This window comes from Nematolebias whitei, chromosome 19 (assembly GCF_014905685.2).
Source record: "Nematolebias whitei isolate Nwh7 chromosome 19, NemWhi1, whole genome shotgun sequence".
NCBI classification, from domain to species: domain Eukaryota; kingdom Metazoa; phylum Chordata; class Actinopteri; order Cyprinodontiformes; family Rivulidae; genus Nematolebias; species Nematolebias whitei.
In genome coordinates, this window is record NC_056516.1 from 31,271,346 (window position 1) to 31,291,404 (window position 20,059).

Genomic DNA, 20,059 nt, shown 5'->3' on the forward strand with positions numbered 1-20,059 from the left:
GCAGGTGACATTTTTGGAGCCGACGCATCGACCCAGCACATTGAAGGCGCACTGGTTGCAGACCAGGGACTCCACTGAAAGACACGACAGTGCAAGAGCTGGCATGAAAACTAAATTCCAGCAGAACGGAGGAATTATGACAGAGATTAAAGAGAAAAACTGAAAACTCCAGCAAACTGATTTGACCAAGCGTCTATTGGATGAACTCATCCAGACCTTCCTGTGGAGCTTTGCTTGGCAACATGATTTTACTTGTTTGGCCAGTGTTGGTTTAAAATCATACATTTTTACTCTTTAAATATTACTGACAATTTCCAAGGCTTGCTTATATCAGATTAGTGTGGCTTTGTGCTCAATATTTAGCTGATATAAAATATATTGAACCCCCCCTCACTGTGGAACATCCAAAAGTTAAGTATATAAAAAGAATCTAGTGATGTTTTTCATCTGGTTTAGAGATTTTGTTTATAAAATACACATTTATTAAAGAAAAAATAACAAATGACCTCGCTAACTATGATTTAACTTAATTTAGAAAAATATCCATAAAAATTTTGCAGCAAACCAGCGAAGATGAGAATTACTCGCTTTGGGTTTTCAAACTTTTTACACATTTTTTTTATATTATTTGTGGAAAACTCCTTCCATTGAAGTTTGGTTAATGCTAACTTTAGTAGCGATACACGTTACTTTTCAATGAAAGTTTGGTTCGTTACAGTTTTGTTGGCACATTATCAACTTTCTTCTCTAAACAGCACATACAATTTTTAGTGTTGAGAAATCCAATTCTGCTTTTCAAACCATTTATATTGTTTGAAACGTCAGGTGCATTTTTCATCGCTTTGCAATGCAGCATATTTTAGTGAAAACAATTAATCAACGAATTAGGAACGTTGCTATTTTCTTACCCAGAGCCAAAGATGCAACAGCTGCAACGACAGCAAAAAGGAACTTCCCCATCTCGGTTTGTTGGTCGGGTTCTTGGTTTTGTCTCGAGGACAAAAAAAAAAAACAAGTTTCCACACGAGGCCCGAAGCTGCTCGTCTCCAAGGTTATAAAAAAATGCACAAAGTCAAAACTGAGGAGCTTGTTTCTGAAGACAGATCTTTTTATAATGTTTCAGCAGTTGGAGGAGTGGCATGTTTGCTTAAATACATACATTAATAAACCCATGTTCTGGCATAAAGCCACACCTCAAAACACATCAGGTATGTTCTTGATCACCCCCTCCCTCGCCCCACCACCAATCATTCCACTTGTCAACTTTTCCTCTCCCAACTTGTTCTGCTAAACTAATGTAGTTTATCTAAACACCAGTTCACGCTTGAACTTCAGAGCTTACAGGAAAATGGTCCATCATAAATCCAGTTAGCCCCCATTAACCCTGCTGCTGCCTTTGGGTCAAAATGAGCCACGAGGCCACAGTTTGGCAGCAGGAGGGTTAATGCAGTGCAATGTACTGGTTTCCCGTTTCACCCTTCCACTCATCCATTTCCATCATTTTCCTAATGATACCTTTGGGTTCCTAAACTGAGCAGATTATTTGCCTGCTGAGATTAAAAAAAAAGAAAAAAAAAACATCTCGAGTCTCCTTCTTGTCTGCCTCTAATTAATAAACAGCAAACACATTTTGTTTTGCTGCAAGTGAAGTCGACTTTAGTTCAAGTAGTATCCAAGAGGGCCGGAGACTTTAAGAGGAAATCCAACATTTGGAAATGCACCATTAGTAACGGCTTGGTGTTTAAAAGTTTTATTTCATTTTAGGATACTTTTGCGCAACAATAGTTTGAAAATGCTAATTCTCCCCAAAACTAAGGTGGCATATGCATTGACTGATTTGCAGCATAGCAATACCAATTTGTAACATTTACCACATTTCACTTAAAAAAAAGTCAAATATTTTCCCTTTAAATACACCTAGAAATATTGGTTTATGTAAATAAACTAGTATTTAACCAATTTGTATTGGCTCTAAATGACACTATGGTCTTGTTGGGTATTGGTCACTGTGTTTCTGCTCTGTCAGGCTTGATCACTTCAATCCAGAGTAAAAAAAAAAAAAAGACCTGAAATGTGTATCTTTCTACCACCTTGAAGTTTCCTGAAACTCTACTTCACAGACGTTTTAAACTACATTATACAATCTACTCATCTGGTTGGATATCGGTTAAAGATTGGTGCTATATCACTAAAGCACGGATAATAAAGAATAATTAGAAATATGAGTAGCTGAAGTTATAGCAAACATTATTTATATTAGGGTCTAAAGAGAACTTGGTCCAAGGCTAGGGTTACTGAGCAAGGCAAGAGATGAACAGAAATGGCTATGAAATGGTGACAATTGTGTTTGAAGTGGGGCTTCGAAGCCAGAAGACTTCAATCTTTGTGTTCACCTTCTCCCATTTTACTTATTGACAGTTCTTCAACAAAGCTGCAAGTTGTCAAAGACGGTAATCTTAAACTTGTAATTTGAATAAAACAAACTTGTCATTTGACTAGTTGATCTTGCAGGATGTCGATTACGGACATTCACGGAAGAAACTAAATCACGCCAACAACCTCTCACAGGTTTACTTCCCCCCGTGTTTATTTTGAACATTGCCAAGAACATTTTCTCAAAGTATCAATTCCCTGAAAGAGTTTCATTTTTGAGAAAATATTAAAAAGACAGCTTAAGGAGGGCCTTAGACATTTCTATCAAATGGTAAACTCTTAAGATTTATCATAACAGTCTTTCAATTACACCTGAACATCTGAAGCAGTGCACGTTTTCCATAAACACCATATATGCTTTACATACATGCATAGTCCAAAAACAAAGTAAGCTTACATCCCATAACTTTTAGGCAAACATCTATTTTAGATCAAAAATAAAAGCATCAACTGTCCGAGCTTTGAGGGGTTACACATGAAAAATGCAAACCAACTCAACAGGGTAATGTATCTTGGTTTATATTCGGTCAACAGAGTTCAGTTTGAAATGAGTAGAAATTGAAATGTGTACAAAAGCTCATTTTACTCAATAATTCAGGAGATTAATGGCCGTCGATTCAAAGAATAGCTGGAATGTTTGGAAAACATGAAAGTACCGTTAGCCTAGCTAACAATAGCCTCTTTTCCGTTAGTACCATTAGAACCGGTACAGAGCGGTTTGACTCGGCACAGCATGGTATGAGTTTTGCTTCCATTATACTTTCAGTAACGGCTCCTGTGGGTCGGTAGCACGGAGGATCCTCCGTGGTGACCGACGGTGCTTGGAGCGGCCTGAGGGGGCTCCAAGGTTCTGGTGGAGAGGACCGGGGTAGCTCCATCCATCACCCATGGTGTTGTCATTATTGTTTTTAAAATCTTAAAAATTGGTCCAGACCCTCCTCGAGTTATTGCAAATGGCGGTTCGGGTTGTTGTGAAAGTTTCTCAAACAACCGGTGACTCCACCCCCTGACCAATCAGTGACCGACAGTGTTCTGACGTCACATTTTAAGGCCAGTACGGCACGATTAGAACCCCAGAGAAAAGGGGACCTGTTCCATGAATAAGTGCTAGTGGAAAAGCCTTGGAACCGTGCCGAGTTGAGTCGAACTGTGCTGTACTGTTACTAATGGAAAAGGGGCTCAAGAGACACAAACTGCTAACATGTTGCCATCTAAAATATTTGTTTTTAAAGCAATATACATTAAATGTTTGGTTTTTTTACACTTGCAATGGACCTTTTAGTGGAAACCAATGCTCATACGCCAAGTCAGATACCCCATTCCCAATTACATTCATAGCCATTTCTGGTAGCTGCGGTAGAATATATTGGCAGAAGACCAACAGTTGACAAAAGTAAAAACAAAGATCAAACGTAAGAATAATTTCCAATAATTTCTTGTTGGATAAGGAGGCCATAGCTGGTGACGGCAACAAAATATGCACAAATGACAAAGTCGATTCGATGTCAAAGAACTGAAAGTAGGTATGAATAAATCTAGACTACCAAATACTGAGCATGCGCAGTAGTATCCGAAAAATGGTGCATAAATATGCGAGTGAACCTGATTGAGCAAATAGTTTTAGCAGTTCCCAGTCCATGTTAAGCCATGCTAAGCTAATCCTCTGACCAATGCTGGTTCAGAACCAACAAATGTGAGAGTAGTACCAATTTTAATCATTTCCATCTCGGGTCAACTTGAGCAAATGGTAAACTAGAAATACCCATCTTGTGACTAAGTTTGTGAATTTTAGCACACCATTTTTTTTTTGGCCACATTTGTCATGCAGTTGTGTGACTGAAATAACAGATGAAGCATGTACAAAAATGCAAAACAGAAGGGAGGTCAGCTTACAAAAAACACCCCCCCCCCCCCTTTAAAAAAACAACAAACCCACAAACTAGATCAGAAAAAAACAAAAAACAAAAAAAAATGCTAAAGTAATTTAGATGTTGTAGTGCTGTTTGTACAAAAAGGTTCGTTTTGCATTTGTGCACTTTGTTTCATTGTGTTAAACCAAAATGTTGGCCACAAACAGAGCGGAGATGGTGGCGAGGGCCAGGCTCAGCCCAGAGGCCCCGGGCAGGCCTGGGGCACCGTTGCACAGGTCTGTGTTGCAGCACGTCTTCGTCATCTTGTACAGGGTGGCGCTGGAATTGCTGATGGAGATCGACTCATCCGTAGTCTTGTTGCAGTTAGCCACTACAAGACAGCCCTTCATTTTGACACTGACAAAACCAGCTGTGGGGAGACACAAGAGTCAGTGCATTTGCTTTAAGGTGATTTTAAGGTTTCAGTCATTGATAATCTATTTAAAAGACAGTGAAATCAGATTTAAGATCGAAAGCGAACATTAAGTTCTTCTCTCTTCTTACGAGAAGCAGCGAGCGCCAAGATGTTCCGAATTCTACCCGAAGAATTTGTAAACAAAAGCAAGAAAGGTTTGTTTTCTAATGGAACCCTGATGAATTTGAGATTACAATGACGTACAGACTGTGTTGGCCGCATTAAAGTTGAATCACTAATATCAGGTATTTTATCGGCTACTACGGCTTAATTTAATTATCGGTTAATAAACGAATACTCCCGAGGTTACATAAGAAGGAGGAAGTAGTCAAGCAGTTAATGTAAGTTTACGAGCACTACCGCTTGTATAAGTGTTCGACTTCGGCTTTCGAACAGTTTTATATAAAGTTTATTTGTGATCATCAGATTACCTGACCACAAAATAAAAGATTTAGCGACTGTTTCTCTGAACTTAAAACTGCCTCGTCGCTACGGTTTGATAAACACAATTTTATGTTTGCTAACGACATTTTTTTATTCCCTGGCTCGGCTTCAGGACGGTGCGTTTCAGGAATGCTGTCGGGGAAGGGAAGTTTTTTGTTGGAAAGCTGATGTCAAAAAATAGTTGAAGAGATCGTCATTAGATACAACTATTTTTTTAAGATGGACATCTCACCTGCTTTCCCGTCACCGCTGAAACATTTTTCTCCATCTTGGCATGTGACTTCTTTGGTAAAGCACAGGTTCCAAAAGCCAATTTGACATTGGTAGCACTTCAGAGTTTGACCTGTTGGGTTTAGAAAGAAAAAGGAGGATAGGGGATGTGGAGAAGAGATGGAAACAGAAGATAAAAACAAGATGAAATCCTGTTACCAGAATGAAAAGAAGATTAATTTCAGTTTGAGCAGTTTCACCTGTTTCAACATTCCGTATCAATTCAAACACTTTAAATGGAGCGTTAAAAATGAAATAATAACACAAAGCTTGTGGTGATAGACGTTGCTAATGTGCACTAACATTTACTGACACTTGAGCCTGTTACTTGCATGTTTATTTCCAACATGGTCACATCAATCATTCATAAAACACATGCTTATAGAAACTTCTTTACACTATACATTATTTGCTTAGGTCTTTTCCTGTTGATGTACTCCACAGAAGCTCCTTGTCCTGTTTATCATGGAATAACTTCCTCAAATTTAAGCTTTGTTTATGTAAAGTCGAGGTCATGATGTGTACACGGTGTTAAAACCACAAAAAAAAAAAGGCTTCCGACGGCTGCGATTAACTTCCAAAGACAAACAACCAAGTAGCGTGGCAGTCTGAAGAGAATACTAACCTGTGTTAAATCAAGCTACTTGTTTCGTTTAGTTTGTCGTCACAGTAGACTGACTAATCTTGACAAATGGGTCTAAAAACTTTGCATCAACTCAGGATGTTCATTAGCGCCGAGACTTTGCATGTTAAATGATGCGCATCCACAGAAACATTCAAAAGTTGCACGGGTCTCTTACAGACCAAGCAGGAAACATCTTTTTTTTTTAGACAAGATGCTTTAACTTTATTGTTTTATATCAAAATAATTTGAGCATACCAACCTATTCGTTTCAGTGCAACAAAACTGATATAATCTGATATGCTAACGGTAAACTTTGTCAGGTGTCTTCCAGTAAAGTTTAATTCTTGATCTCTGAAGAGGAATGCAGCTCAGAGACAAGTTCACTGTAAGATTTTTCCAAGTATAAGTTTGAATATGAAAAGAAACTAATTGGGCTTGTGTAACATATATACAAACTATAGAGCTTTATTAATGTTTATTCGGTGCAATTTACAATTTTAGTCTTGAACTGTAACTGACGCACGGAAAAATAATCATTTGAAGAATAAACTTTTTAAAAACTGCCTTAACTTCTGCTGCTAAATAAGCTTTAATGTACAACAATAGGTTACAGCAATATTTTAGTGAGTAAATAAAAATGTGTTTTGTTGCCATTTCTGTTAACATTTTAAATCATTACAATCCCTAAAACTTGAAAGTGATTTATTTTTCACTATTAAAAACACATTAATACCACTTAAAATTAGTTTTAATCTACAACTTTACATTCTTGGATGTTTTATCAATAGGCGTAAAGTTTTTTGTTTTCTTTTACTGGTCGCTTACAGTAAGCTTATTTATGTAACTAGGCAATGACGATGCAATTTGGAATTGCAAATTGAACCCGACTTCATAAATTTTAATTTCTGAATGGATGATTTTACATATAAAACACCTTACATAAAGAATTACGGTAGTATAATCAGGAACTCAAAAAAAAAGATACAAAAACTTTTAAAACCCATCTAAAAAAAAAGTTTATATGATTTATTTGATGCCCTTTTAAGAAAAGAAATGACTAATCTCATGTTGTTTTTCCTTTAATCTAGAGTACCAGATCAGGAGGAAAATTGCATCTGAATTACTGGATTGAGAGAAAATTTGCCTCTAAAGTACTAGATTGAGAGAAAAATTGCTTCTAAAGCACTGGATTGAGAGAAAAATTGCATCTAAAGTACTAGATTGAGAGAAAAATTGCTTCTAAAGTACTAGATTGAGAGAAAAATTGCATCTAAAGTACTGGATTGAGAGAAAAATTGCTTCTAAAGTACTAGATTGAGAGAAAATTGCCTCTAAAGTACTGGATTGAGAGAAAAATTGCATCTAAAGTACATCAGATGCAAAATGCCTCAAAAGTACTATGGGGACTGAGATGGTGTAGAGGCAAGGCAGCCAGCTTGGGACCCGAAAGTCCCAGGTTCGATCCCCAGTCACTGCATACCGCGTGGTGTCTCTGGGCAGCACACCTCATCCCCAAAATGCTCCCCCCCAGCGCCCTCAATAGCCGCCGCCGTAAAATAGCACCACCTAGTGGTGGATGGGTTAAATGCAGAGACTAATTTCACCAGTGTATGGAAACATACAGTGCTGACATTGTGATGACATTATTATTAAATTACATCTAAAGTACTGGATTGAGAGAAAAATGCCTCAAACGTACTGGATCAGGAGAAAATGTATAAAAACGAGTTAAACTGTGAAGCTTGAATGCATCCCTAGAAATGATTGAAAACATGGTGAACAAAGCAAATATCAGTGAAGATACGTTAAGTGTAACTAAGTAAAAATAAAATACACTTTACATAATTAATAATTAGTTAATGTTTTCAGTTTTGCAACATAATGATCTGAAATAATGAAATAAACATGATCACAAGCCTGTCTGCTTGAATTAAATCTTGTTTTATTCTGAACCCACGTTGTTGCCACGTCCAGTCATCTTTCACAGAATTCACCGCTGTTGGATGCAACGTTCACACCAAAACAAAGAGCAGACACTGAGAATGAAACCCTGCGGCGTGTGTGTGTGACTTGGCCTGAAACTGCTCATAAAAACCAGTTGCTCCAGTTTCAAAGCCAGTTCCTTGTGACTGCTGTTATGAAAAGTACCGACGTCAATACCAAACAAAGCTACGGAATGTTCTTTATTTTAACCTCTTTTAGTTTAGCTGAAATGTAAAAAAAAAAAAAAACCCCGTGAGACTAAGGTAGTGTGGGACAAATCCAGTTATTAGTGACGAAAATCTGCTCCAAGTTCCCAAAAGATCCAAATACAAAATTCATGTTTACTAAAAATAAAAACTGTGACATCAACAGGCTGCTGAGAAATTAAAACCTTGTCATCTGACCCAGAATTTCCCCAAGCCCTGAACAAGGCACCAGACAGACCTAAAGGCAACAATAAATTAAAATTTCACCTTTAAACGTTTGATTTAGTCGTACTGATCAGATTTTACTTTGTAAAGCCATAATTTTCCACATTCAGTTAAAATCATGTAAGATTAACATTTTTTTTGTTTTGTTTTTTTGAATGTCCAGAGGACCAGATTTAACTTTTATAGATTTTCCTACCTGGATTATTGAGCATGCATCAGAATATTTTTATATAGTTGTTTATTTGCTTCATATATTATAAACTTATCTAGGTTTTATTCCTACATAGGGAAAGAATGCCTTATAAATTCACCAGTATAAACAACACTTATAAAAATAGATTAAAAAATATTGAGAAATGACTGATATGCTTCCAAATCCCAAGATTAAATACTTAGTTTGCTTGGTTTATATAAACAAAATTTTATGAAGGCAGTATAGATTCACCGGAGTACCCGGTAAAAAAAATAAATAAATAAACTAATAAGTTTGGAAAATATATAAAAATTCCAAATAATTACTAGATTTCCATGTCTCACGACATTACACTTCAAAAGCCAAGTTGTTTTAGTATTCTTAGACAAACATAAACAAGTGAAGGCATCATAAATTCACCGGAGTACCGGGTAAAAAAAAAAAAAATCTACGGTATGCATGTAAGAGGAACAATTGCATTTTAAATAGATAAGTTTGAAAAAACGTATTAAAATTCTGAATTACTGTAGCAGAGTTTCATGTCTCAAGACTTTACAACTTTGATAACCAGGTTTACGATTTTTTTTTGTGAAAGGATTACTTGAAGGGTGACCTAATGACAATGATCTAATGTAACAGACTTATTCTTTACTCCCTTTCCTAATCCGACTCATGTTTAAGAAACTTTCTGACTTTAGTCAAGTGGGGAAAAATGCCTCCATCAGTCCTTTTCTCTGCAGTTGCTACTTTCCAGTTGGTTTCTTATCAGTGTTCAAAACGCTTAAAAATCACAATTACCTTTTAAAGTATAATTTATTTTTGAAATGTAGCGTTTTAATAAAACAGATCACCATGTCTGGCTGCTGTTATAACCCAATTTCCTTGGATCACTAATTTTAAAACTTTAAAAATCCAAGCAAGCCTATGCTTTTAGAGCCAGCAGCGCCACACCCTGACCTGCATAGTTTCGGTTACACCCTCTCCGGTGACGGGCCTTGCATTTAACTAGCTGCTCCGACTAATACAAGCTTCATATATACACAACTGAAATAAGTTTTGTTGAAAAAAACAAAAACATGTTTAATAACCAACACCGAACAGAATATATTTATCTTCAATTGCTTAACTTTGGTTAGAAATTTGCCTCACTTTCTTTTATTCTTTTCCAGATCCAACCATCAAGTTTATGCTTTTTTTCATTTTGACTTTAAAGCTTTAATATTTTGTTTTAATGATTTTTTATTAGATTTATTTCATAATTTATTTTTATAATTAAAAAAATTATAGCCAACTAAGTCAAGTAAAAAATCTCAAAGTGCGGAGTTCCTTCTAGGTGCTGCCACGCCTAATTCCTGTCAAGCTTCTGCAATGTTGCCAGACGAGGTGGCATTCATCCTTCAGTGCTGTTCTCTGAAATCCTGTCAGACCAGATCCTCAACAACAGTGAGCCATTTTGCCCCGGCACAAAGCACATGATGCAAGGTAAAAAAAAAATAAATAAAAAATGAAATCACACTGAACCAGTAACCAAAATGATGCCGGCTCTTTCCTGCAGATGTGTCTCAAATATTTAGTCACTTTTTTAAGAAAAACAGTACGTTTGCACGGAAATCAGATAAGAGTTCCTCTTTGCTGTCAGCGTCTCAACATTCCAGGACGAGCGGCGAAGAGGTCGCCGCTCCGCATATTTGTGAATCTGTCACGTAAACCTGAGTAAATCTTTTGTCTCAGTTCTCCAAATCGTTGACCTTTTCCATCATGATCATATGATGTAGCACAATAACTGATTGTTTTTTTTTTTTTTAAGTGGAGTTACGGTGCAAAAACCAACATATCACTTCCTGTACCAGCTTCACTTTATGTATGGGGAAAAGGTACATGATGATCGCTATATGAAGATCTGCTACGGAAACCCATTGTCCTCGCAGTTCATCTCTCTGGGCAATTTATTCTACGACATTTAATCCTTATTGTAATGTTTAAATGTATTTACTCAGCATTAATTATAAAAGCATTTCTAAGCTTTAAGGAAATGTCTCCTACAAAAACAACTTTCATCACTGTACGGTTAATGTGTGACGTTAGTATTACCGGTTGCTATACACAAACTTTTAGTTGTGCTACGGAAGAAGATTGGTGCCATGGTGATTTTTTTTTTCTTCAGTATTCAGACTCCCCTCCACTGTGGCCCTAATCCAACTCCATACAATACAGAAGTATTATTTACATACTGTTAATAATCAAACTTCACTTTTATAAATTTTTTTTTATCAATATTTGTATTCTGTTAAAGTTCAATAAAGCCTATTTAGACAACCAGACTTTGCTTTCCAGTTAGTATTGAGCATTTGAAATGTTTATTTGTTATTATTGTTGTTATTACAAGCAGCACAGCAGATAAGCGGTTAGAGCTGTCGCCACACATCAAGAAAGTCGAAGGTTCAAATCCAGCTTGGGCCTTTCAGTGTGCCATGTACATGTTCCTGTGTGTGCATGGGTTTTCTCCGGTTCCCTCCCACAGTCCAAAAACATGCATGTTAATTTGTGACTGAACTGTCAAACGGCGTGACTGAGAATGTGAGTGGACATTTGTCTTCTGTGTCCCTGTGATGGACTTGTCCAGAGTGTGTACCGGATTCCTGAGAGCCGACACGAAAAATGGGGTAAAGAAAATGGATAAGTGGATGGTAATATGACCGGTGGGAAAATACCGCAACTACAAATACGCAAAAGTACAGTGACTTATTAACTAAAAATCTTACAGTTAATCTTACATTAGATTTAAAAAAAATACATGTACTTAATTTTTACAGTAAATGTTAGCACTGTTAGTTGTTTTGACATGAAGGATCTGTTTTCACCTCTAAGGTGTGGCACAGTGAGTACTGATGGTCTTATACTGCCCTCTACTGCTGCATCACTAAAACCGAAACCTTCAGATTTTTAATCTTTTACTCCTCAGACAAACAAAATAAATAAATTCATAAAATTCTACCACCCAAGTTAAGTCCTCTATAACTTGGGAAACTAAAAATGAGTTTTTATTCTAATGGTTTATGTTTGTTTGACGGGTTTCCAGTCGCCGACAGTAAAATGAATTGTAGAAATAAAAACAGTAGCTTTGCTCTAAAGATTTTGAGGAAAATAAAGCTGATCGTGTGAGAATAGACATTTAACCTGCTTCACTGCAGAGGTTTTACTTGTAAGAGCAGGACAAGTACGTGTATTAATGAGTGCTGCTTTCCAACGAGACACCGTTCTGCTTCTGCAACCTTAGGTGCAAAAATAGAAACACCCGAGGTTGTTACAATATTTAAAATCAAAATACCTGCATTCAAATTGCCCAGTTGACATTTACCTAAGTTGGTGTTTTAGCGTAGCAGACAGCAGTATCTTATTTCACCCTCAGGACACTGGTGTTACCAGTGGTTGACGAAATTTGTTTCCAGTTGAAACAAATGCCGTTTTAAATGTGAGCATTTCTGTCAATGGCTCAGAGGAGTGCCCGTGTGACTCCCAGAAGGAATTAGCAAAACAAGGTCCTTCCTTAAGCTCAAAATCCAGTAATGCGTCATCATTAAAAGGCTCTGAATGTACAGTTGGTTCCCACATTCAGCCAAGAGAAGACTAACGGGAGTCGCCCTGAGTCATTTGGCGGAGTACGGAAAAGTTGCACGGAAAGCAGAAGTGAGGCACAAATTCAAGTCGGTATAAATTTAGAGAATAAAATGTAACGAGGCAACGGCGCAAAAGATTTCCAAAATACTGTATATATATGATTGCGTTTACTGTATAACCTAAAACAGGCGTTTAAATGTTACGGGTGTTTGTCGTGTTGAGCTGTTTAAATATTTTCTCTGTGTACATACATGGACAAGTTTTTAAAAAAGGTATTTCATTATTTAATTTACTATAAAATCTGCTAGCAAATACCATGAAAAACCATGTAGCTTCTTTTGATGAAGCTTCTTATTCAATTTCCTTTACCAATACTGTGTTGCAACTCTTTAAACAAGTATAGACTTCTACTAAATTACAACTCCGCAAATTACTTAATCCATCAGTTTAACTAATGTTTGTTTTCAAAGTTTTTACGAAAATCCAGATTACTTTGGGCTACATCAACATCCAATCAGTTCATGGTGTAGTATGAAGATTAAACTGGAAAATTACAGTACCAATAATTTGGTGGTTTACAGCTATTACAGTATTTTGACAGACTTTACAGATACCAGTGGGCATGCCCAATTGGTCATAGCTACTTCCAGTAGTTACGTGAAGCAAAGGTAAAACATCAAATTCATGAATAATTTCCAATAGTTTTTAGTCGAATAAGGAGGCCAAAGACGGTGATAGTTAGGACTACAGTAGTTCCTATGTACTTCACAGTTCGACTTTTGCGGACTCACTATTTCTCAGGTTTTCAACGCACACGACACACGATTGGCTGACTGATGGACGGCGACCAACCAGAGCATTGTGTTCTGTATCCCGAGCACTGACTGGCTCAGTAACCATTGCATAAGTCTGTCTACTCTATTTTAGAGTTTAGAACATTAAGAACATTGCAATGGTGTGGGAAGGATTTATAAAAAGGCTTGTTACGATAACGAATTTTACTGGGTGATTAATTGTCTTGGAAATTATTGCGATCAATGATAATATTGTTTGAAATTTGACAATAATTAGTAATTGTCAAATTTAATAAGAAATGTTGGTTAATTTTTGTGTGTAGTACCTTTTTTGACCACTGGGTGGCAGTATAAGATTGTCTGAACCGAAGGATGGATAGAGAGGGAGCGAGCAGCGTGTCGTTTTAATAAAAATGGGAGGGAGGCCCCTTGATGGGCTGTCTCTCCTTTTTTCGGCTCTCAAACTGGCGGACACTGGTGTGGTTTGAGCTCTTTATCATAGCATTTGTCATACAAAGCTTTTAATTAAAAAAAATCAGTAAACAAGTTCTCAGCTTCTTTTTGCAGAGGAAAAACAACTTTTTACACAAAGGCACGAGTTTCAACCGTGAATTTTGGAGCTTCGACAAGACGGAGATTTTTTTTTTCCCCAAGGTCGGCCTGTTAGCTTAGCTCGTAGCTTAGCTTCTCAGTTTAGCTGCTTTTAACGATCCAAAAACACAATTTTGGACGGTTAAAACAGATTTCAAAGAGAAAGGGAAGAGTCGGTGAAGAGAGAGACACGAAGAAACGATAAAGCCGATAAATGAAAATGAGGTCGATAATTTTCATTTATAATGCATTAATTGATTTATCGTTTATCACGACAGGCCTATTTATAAAGCCTTAAAATATATAGAAATACTAAAATAAAATATAACATCCCTACTTTGTGGATTTTCACCTATCTGTCTGGAACGTAACCCCCGTGATAAATGAGAGACTACTGTATACACAAACAACAAATAAAACTTGATATCAAAGAACCGGGGGAAAAAAAATACAAATTAAAAGAGTCCCAGCTGATTTCTCTCCTCCTGCAACAGCCCCTTTGTTTCGTCTCACCAACAAATCCTTGCATAAGGTCTAAACTGTAGCCAGCACCTACACGGAGGTAAAAGGTTTTGTTTATTTTTACGGCAGCTGGTGCTTGGGGAAACCTCTCAGTCTCCTGTAACACGATGACTTCAAACATAAACCTGACCACCGTCTGAAATCATCCTCTTCTTCCACGCACTTCTCGTAAACACGCTCATTACTGCTGGTCTGATGCCTCGGCGTGTAATTTTCTGCATTTGTGAGCAACAAGCTGCGGGTAAAATAATCAGCTTAGGTCTGAAAAGATGTAAATATAGCACTGAGGGTGTGGTTTGAAACACGAGGTCCGAGCAACATGTTTGAAGATATCTCAAGGACGGAACAGTCCCCCCACCCCAGACACAATGCAGAGAACAAACGGCCCCGTCTGAAATCACTCCGTGGATGTGGAATTTGATACTTGGGGAAAAAAAACAGCTTTCACAACATGAGGAATTTCTCAGGCTTGCAAGTTGGGACGCGATTCAGTCTGGAAAAAAACTGCAACCATCAACGTTCCACAAACACCCGGCCTCACCCAAAGCTGTAATAACGGCATAAAGTCAAGCCTGAGACGGTAAACACACCAAAACATTTATCCAAATGTTATACGACCAGTACCGGCAAAAAGGAGGGAATTTCTTTACAATTTTGAATCATTGTGTTTTAATTCAAGTCAAAAGCTTTAAAACGATCTGTAGTTTGTTTAAATTTCACTAATCACCTCCTGGTAACAAGCTAGTTCCCTTTACCAGAGTGCTGGTTTAAAAAAAAAAAGTACTTTTTGTTGGTATATAGTAATGTCACCGGTAATTTCTGCTCTACATTTCAACAAAGACAATGACTGAACATTATACGAGGGGATTTCCCAGAACTACATTTGCCACCAGAGAATTGTGGTTAATTTTAAAGGAAAATAAAACGGATTAGAATTAAAAGAATTAGTTCTGAAAAGCATACCAGTTAGAAAACATCCATTTAAAAAAAAAAAAACGGGTAGATTAGGAATATTTCACGCTATTTTAGTTACCGGGATCGCTAGATTGTGTCTATAAGGAACAATTTTTACGTAAATCTCAATCGCGGTTAGACGTGTTTTTGTCTGAATAAAATTATTTGTGTTCAGTTTGATTACTGAAAGCATTTGCATCCATTTAAAATTCTAATCTGAACAAACGCCTCTGAATTTCAACAAGCTACATCTTCACCTGATCAACTTCCTAAATAAACTAAAACATGTAAACAATCTTTTACATTTAGCCGACATTGCCTCAGGCTAATAACAAACATTTTATCATTAGTTTATAACACTTGGTTTGTTTTGACCAGTTTAGGCACTTTAAGGTAAAGTCACACTCTTTAAACTGACCAAGCTATTAAAAGTATTCTTAGCCAACTGAACTAGTGGTAACTTTTAGGTAATTTCATTTAGCTAAGTTTTCAAATAGTTATTTCATTATTTTGAATTCTTACAAGGTTCATTAGCTTCAGTCATTCTAAAGCTTTGTTAGCTACTAAAGCAGGCCGTTAGGCAATGGTTCTCAACACTGGTCCTTGAGGAACACCATTCTGCATGATTTAGTCGTTTCCTTGTTTCAACACACCTGATTCAGTGATTTAAGTACTTCAAGTTCTGCAGAAGCCTGTTAATAGCTCATTCATTCAAATCAGGTGTGTCAAAGCAGGGAAACAACTAAAACATGCAGGATGGTGTCCCGCAAGTACTTGTGTTGGGAACCACCGCATTAGTGAACCAGGCATTAACTTAGCCGTTAGCTTTGTTTTGTGCCAACTAATATTCAAACGATAAATTAAAAGATTTTACCAAGTAAATAATTACAAAAGATGTTGAAGTTGAGCTTTTATCGGTGACGGCGTTTATTTGCTGCGTGCAAACAAGTCTTGTGCAAACGAACGAAAAGCGTCGAGGGAAGTTTGATGTTGCGTGTCCGAGTTTCTCATTTTACACGACGTATTTTTGCATTTGTGTCAAGACGTCAGAAGGAAAGCCTCAAATTGAATGAAGTTGTTGTTTTTTTTTTTAACAGAGTTTGAAAGTCAAACTAGAAGGTTCTTACGCTCCTGGCAGTAATTTGCGAGTCAAATGTTTTAAAATTAGATTGTAGCTAAACTAAACTCAGCTAATCTTGAGTCATGTCTGCTGCAAATCACCATGGTTTTCTGAAATGTTGTAAGATTGCTGTTTTTTTTTTGTGTCGTTTTTTGATAGAAGTCAAAATTAATGTGTCTCCTAAAATAAATCTAATTTCGTCAATTTAGCCAACAAGATGGTGTTGGATATAAATTCACTTCTAGACAAAAACTAATTAAATCTAAATTTGATACATTTAACTTCTGACACACTATTTAGTTTAAATCTTACTGAACCAGTTATGCTCTTCAATCCATTTTTTATTTTCTTTTAATGTAAATGCTAACTGCACAACTATCTGCAAAAAACTCCTGAATTGTTTTTCTTGTCCAACTTTTTTCAGCTGTTCTGTTTTAGTCGCCTCCATGTAAAGAATGCATTCAGTTAATCTGATAAATGATGCTGAAAATAGAAATAAAACGCCCCAAGATGGAAGATGGTCACAAGCAGCTGGTTCAAACATCATCTCTTTTCAATATTCTTTTTTTTTTTTACTTGTACATTTTTTCTCTCAAATGTAAAACAGCCAGATTTGCTCTACTGGATAAGCTGCTAGTGATCAATGTCATGCTCTATTTTATTGTAACATTTGAGCAAACAAGTTACAAAACTTTATATCTATAGCAGATACGACTCTTTCTGACTCTAAAATGATAAAAAGATGAAGTCTGGACCTTCAAAACAAAAGCTGAAAAACCACTAGGCTGTTTTGCATGTAGTTCTTGAAAGTTTTATTGTTATTTTATTCAACAGAAAGCCTTCATTATTCTTGCTAAGGCATTTTTATTTTTTATTTTGGTTGAGTGTTAAATGTTTTAATAGGACCCAAGTTTTAATTTGAGGTTCCTGCTTCTTAACTGAACACACCCAGTTTACAGTTCTCCAACTCAGCATGACAACAAACCCTAAAACATTTAAAAAGTTACCACTTTAATAAAAAATAAAATAAAATCTGTTCATAGTTTAAAAAAAATACCCCATCAATTTTTATACATGCCCATTTTGAATACTTTAGAAATCTTTTTTTTTATATATATATATATATAAAATATTTTTCTAAATAAATAGATGAAAATTAAATTTCTTACCAACTGCAAAGCAGAAAGCGACTGCAAGCAAAAACACAAGTGTCTTCATCTTGGAGGTCAAAAAGCGACACCAGAGAGCTCTGAGAAGAGTTTCAGACCGTTACAATCTCTGCCCAGACTGTTTCCGGACATGGAGCCATTTATCCTCCTCCACCTCCCATCCTCACGTCACCGTCAGCCAATCAGCTCATCCGGACCCGAACCGTTTGAGAGTCCAACACGGGTGGAGGCTGATGGTTTCATCTTACCGAGACCAGGTGAAAATCTGGGTAAAGATTCGGACGTGTATGGAAGCACATTAGTGCCAAATGTAAATGGTTGTAGATGTTTTATTTTCACAATTCTTACTTTTTTTTTTTTTATTACAGTGAAAGATTACTGTCAGAGTGTTATCTTAAAAGTTTTTAAAAAATCAGATTTGTATTTTGGGATTAAAATTTAGAATTCTGCCTTAATTTGCTGAATTCTGAATTTAATTCTAAATTCCTTTTTTTTAATTTATTTTCAGGAGTCTAAGATTAAAGTCAGAATACACCCCCCCCCCCCCCCAAAAAAAAAAAAATCTGCCCTCAATCTCAGAATCCTAAAAAAAAAAAAAGAGAGAGATTTGGATTCTAAATTCAAGATTAAAGTCATAATTCTGAGATAAAATCAAAACATAACTCCTGTCAAAATGCGCAGTTTTACTTTGTTTTGATTTTAGTTTTAATTCTTCTAACAACATTTTACATAATTACCAGTAAATAATTGAGGGTTCATGTAACTCAAAGGGCTTTTCATTAAAATCCCGTTAGAAAACAGCAAATCCTTGTTTTTGTTTACAACTGAATGTAACAATCAGTTTTCTCCACTAACATCTACGTCTGTTGACTCGTCCTCAGCTTTTAGTGGTCGTTTCTTCTCAGAGGACAGAACTTCACCTTTTTGCTTTTGACCTGGTGTCTCTGATTCTGTTGTTCTCTAACTTTGTTACATCAGGGAATTTCTTTACTGACTCAGTACCACACATGAGATTATCCGTAGAGCTCATCAGTGTTTGAATATAAACAAATGACTTGTTTTCTGGCAACTAAATATAACTGTTGATTTTGTTCTTTGATTACAGTTTGACCTTTGGTAGTCAAATATCCGTAGTGGGTATTTTTATCATAAATGATGCACATATAAAAAAAATAAAAACATTGAAAACTTGTGTATTTTCACATCCATTAAGGATTTAAGTGAGAATAATGAGTACATTGGGGCTACTTAACTTCAGGTATAAGAATAATTCTCGCCTACCTCAGAAAAGAGATGTATATGTATGTTTTTGCCCTTGTCCGTTACTAAAACATCTCGCGAACCTCTGGATACATTTACACAACAGTCACAAAAAGTTTACTTGACATCCATCTACAACTTCAAATTCAAGATGGCAACCACAGATGTTAGAAACATTGACATGGCTATACTTCTTCTGTCTGGTCCCAGTTTCTAAAAATAGCTGCTCCGTATTGTGTGACAACAGCGAGTACCCAGATCTCAGACAAGTGAAACTTTGAGTACAGTACAATTTGCGCTGTAGTTGTGATTTGCACCCCAGAAAAAGAACAGTAAAAAAATTAGTGTCCAACAAACGTTGCTAAGGAGCTTAAAATAGTGACAGCTGTCAAGCCTCATATTCCCTTTTTCCCCAATAAGAAAAATTAATCTGATCGATTAGTCAGATGTTGCCATTGCGACGTGTAAATAAAAACTCTGCCGTCGTCATTAAAAGATTTTTATGCGCTCACTTTGTAGGTGAATAATGTTGAGACTGTATCGTTCAATACATTCCAAGTCAGTTTTGGCCCCGGGGACGTCGTCTTCGTTGAGGTTGACATGGACAAAAGCTGTGGAGGTGGCCATTGCTCATGTTGTCTGGCGCATCGTTTGTCTGACACCCGGGACTTTTGGGGTTTCTAGCAATACTTGTCATCTTGGATCAGCGCCATATAACAGATACTGACCAAAGGTTTGGTTCAGTAGTAACTGAGACTGATCTCCAACACATATTTTAAACACTGACAGAAATGTCCAGTGGGGGGCATGGTTTTGCTAAACTGCTAATACCGGAACTAACGTTCCGTTCAGCGGATTAGCGTTTTTGCTAACTTTGAAAACCTTTAACGGAAATAGCTTCCACTAAATTTGAATCTGGTAAATTCAAGTCTGCTAATATTTTTTTAAAACCTCACTAAAAGCATAGAGCAGCGTGGTGATTTACACACAGCCATGCCATGTTATGTTACACTGAGCTAAGCTAAGCTAAACGCCACCCGGTGATGTCACCACACTCAGTACTTTTTCCCCTCATATCTACCACAAACAGTCTCTGACTCATGGTGTCAGTTTACAGCCAATAACAGAGACTTTAACTTAAATGCCAAACCAGAACTGAAAAATAACATACATCCATCCATTATCTTTTACCCGCTTCTTCCTTTTTTAGTCACGGTGGTCACAGGTGCCCATGTCCCGCTATCACTGTGTGAGAGGAGTGGTAAACCCTGGACAGGTTGCAAGTCCGTCAGGGCAGAAAAATAAAATGAAAAACTTATTTTTACAC

At 36.7% G+C, this 20,059-nt stretch overlaps 1 protein-coding gene across 1 annotated transcript; it reads right to left on the reverse strand.

Moving 5' to 3' along the window:
- Nucleotides 1–2,562: 2,562 nt before the first annotated feature.
- Nucleotides 2,563–17,611, reverse strand: spaca4l (sperm acrosome associated 4 like). The gene is made up of 3 exons (XM_037692844.1): nucleotides 17,473–17,611; nucleotides 5,435–5,545; nucleotides 2,563–4,713 (listed from the first exon to the last, which is right to left on the reverse strand). Exons 1-3 carry the CDS (start codon nucleotides 17,519–17,521, stop codon nucleotides 4,484–4,486), a joined length of 390 nt encoding a protein of 129 aa, XP_037548772.1. The 5' UTR covers nucleotides 17,522–17,611; the 3' UTR covers nucleotides 2,563–4,483.
- Nucleotides 17,612–20,059: the final 2,448 nt, after the last annotated feature.

Bases quoted from the DNA above. Each gene is read 5' to 3' on its own strand.
- spaca4l (XM_037692844.1), bottom strand. From the start codon at position 17,521: ATGAAGACACTTGTGTTTTTGCTTGCAGTCGCTTTCTGCTTTGCAGTT. The intron at 5,546-17,472 runs GTAAGAAATTTA...TAAACCCAACAG, and splicing joins CGCTTTCTGCTTTGCAGTTG to GTCAAACTCTGAAGTGCTAC. The intron at 4,714-5,434 runs GTGAGATGTCCA...GTCTCCCCACAG, and splicing joins CAGCGGTGACGGGAAAGCAG to CTGGTTTTGTCAGTGTCAAA.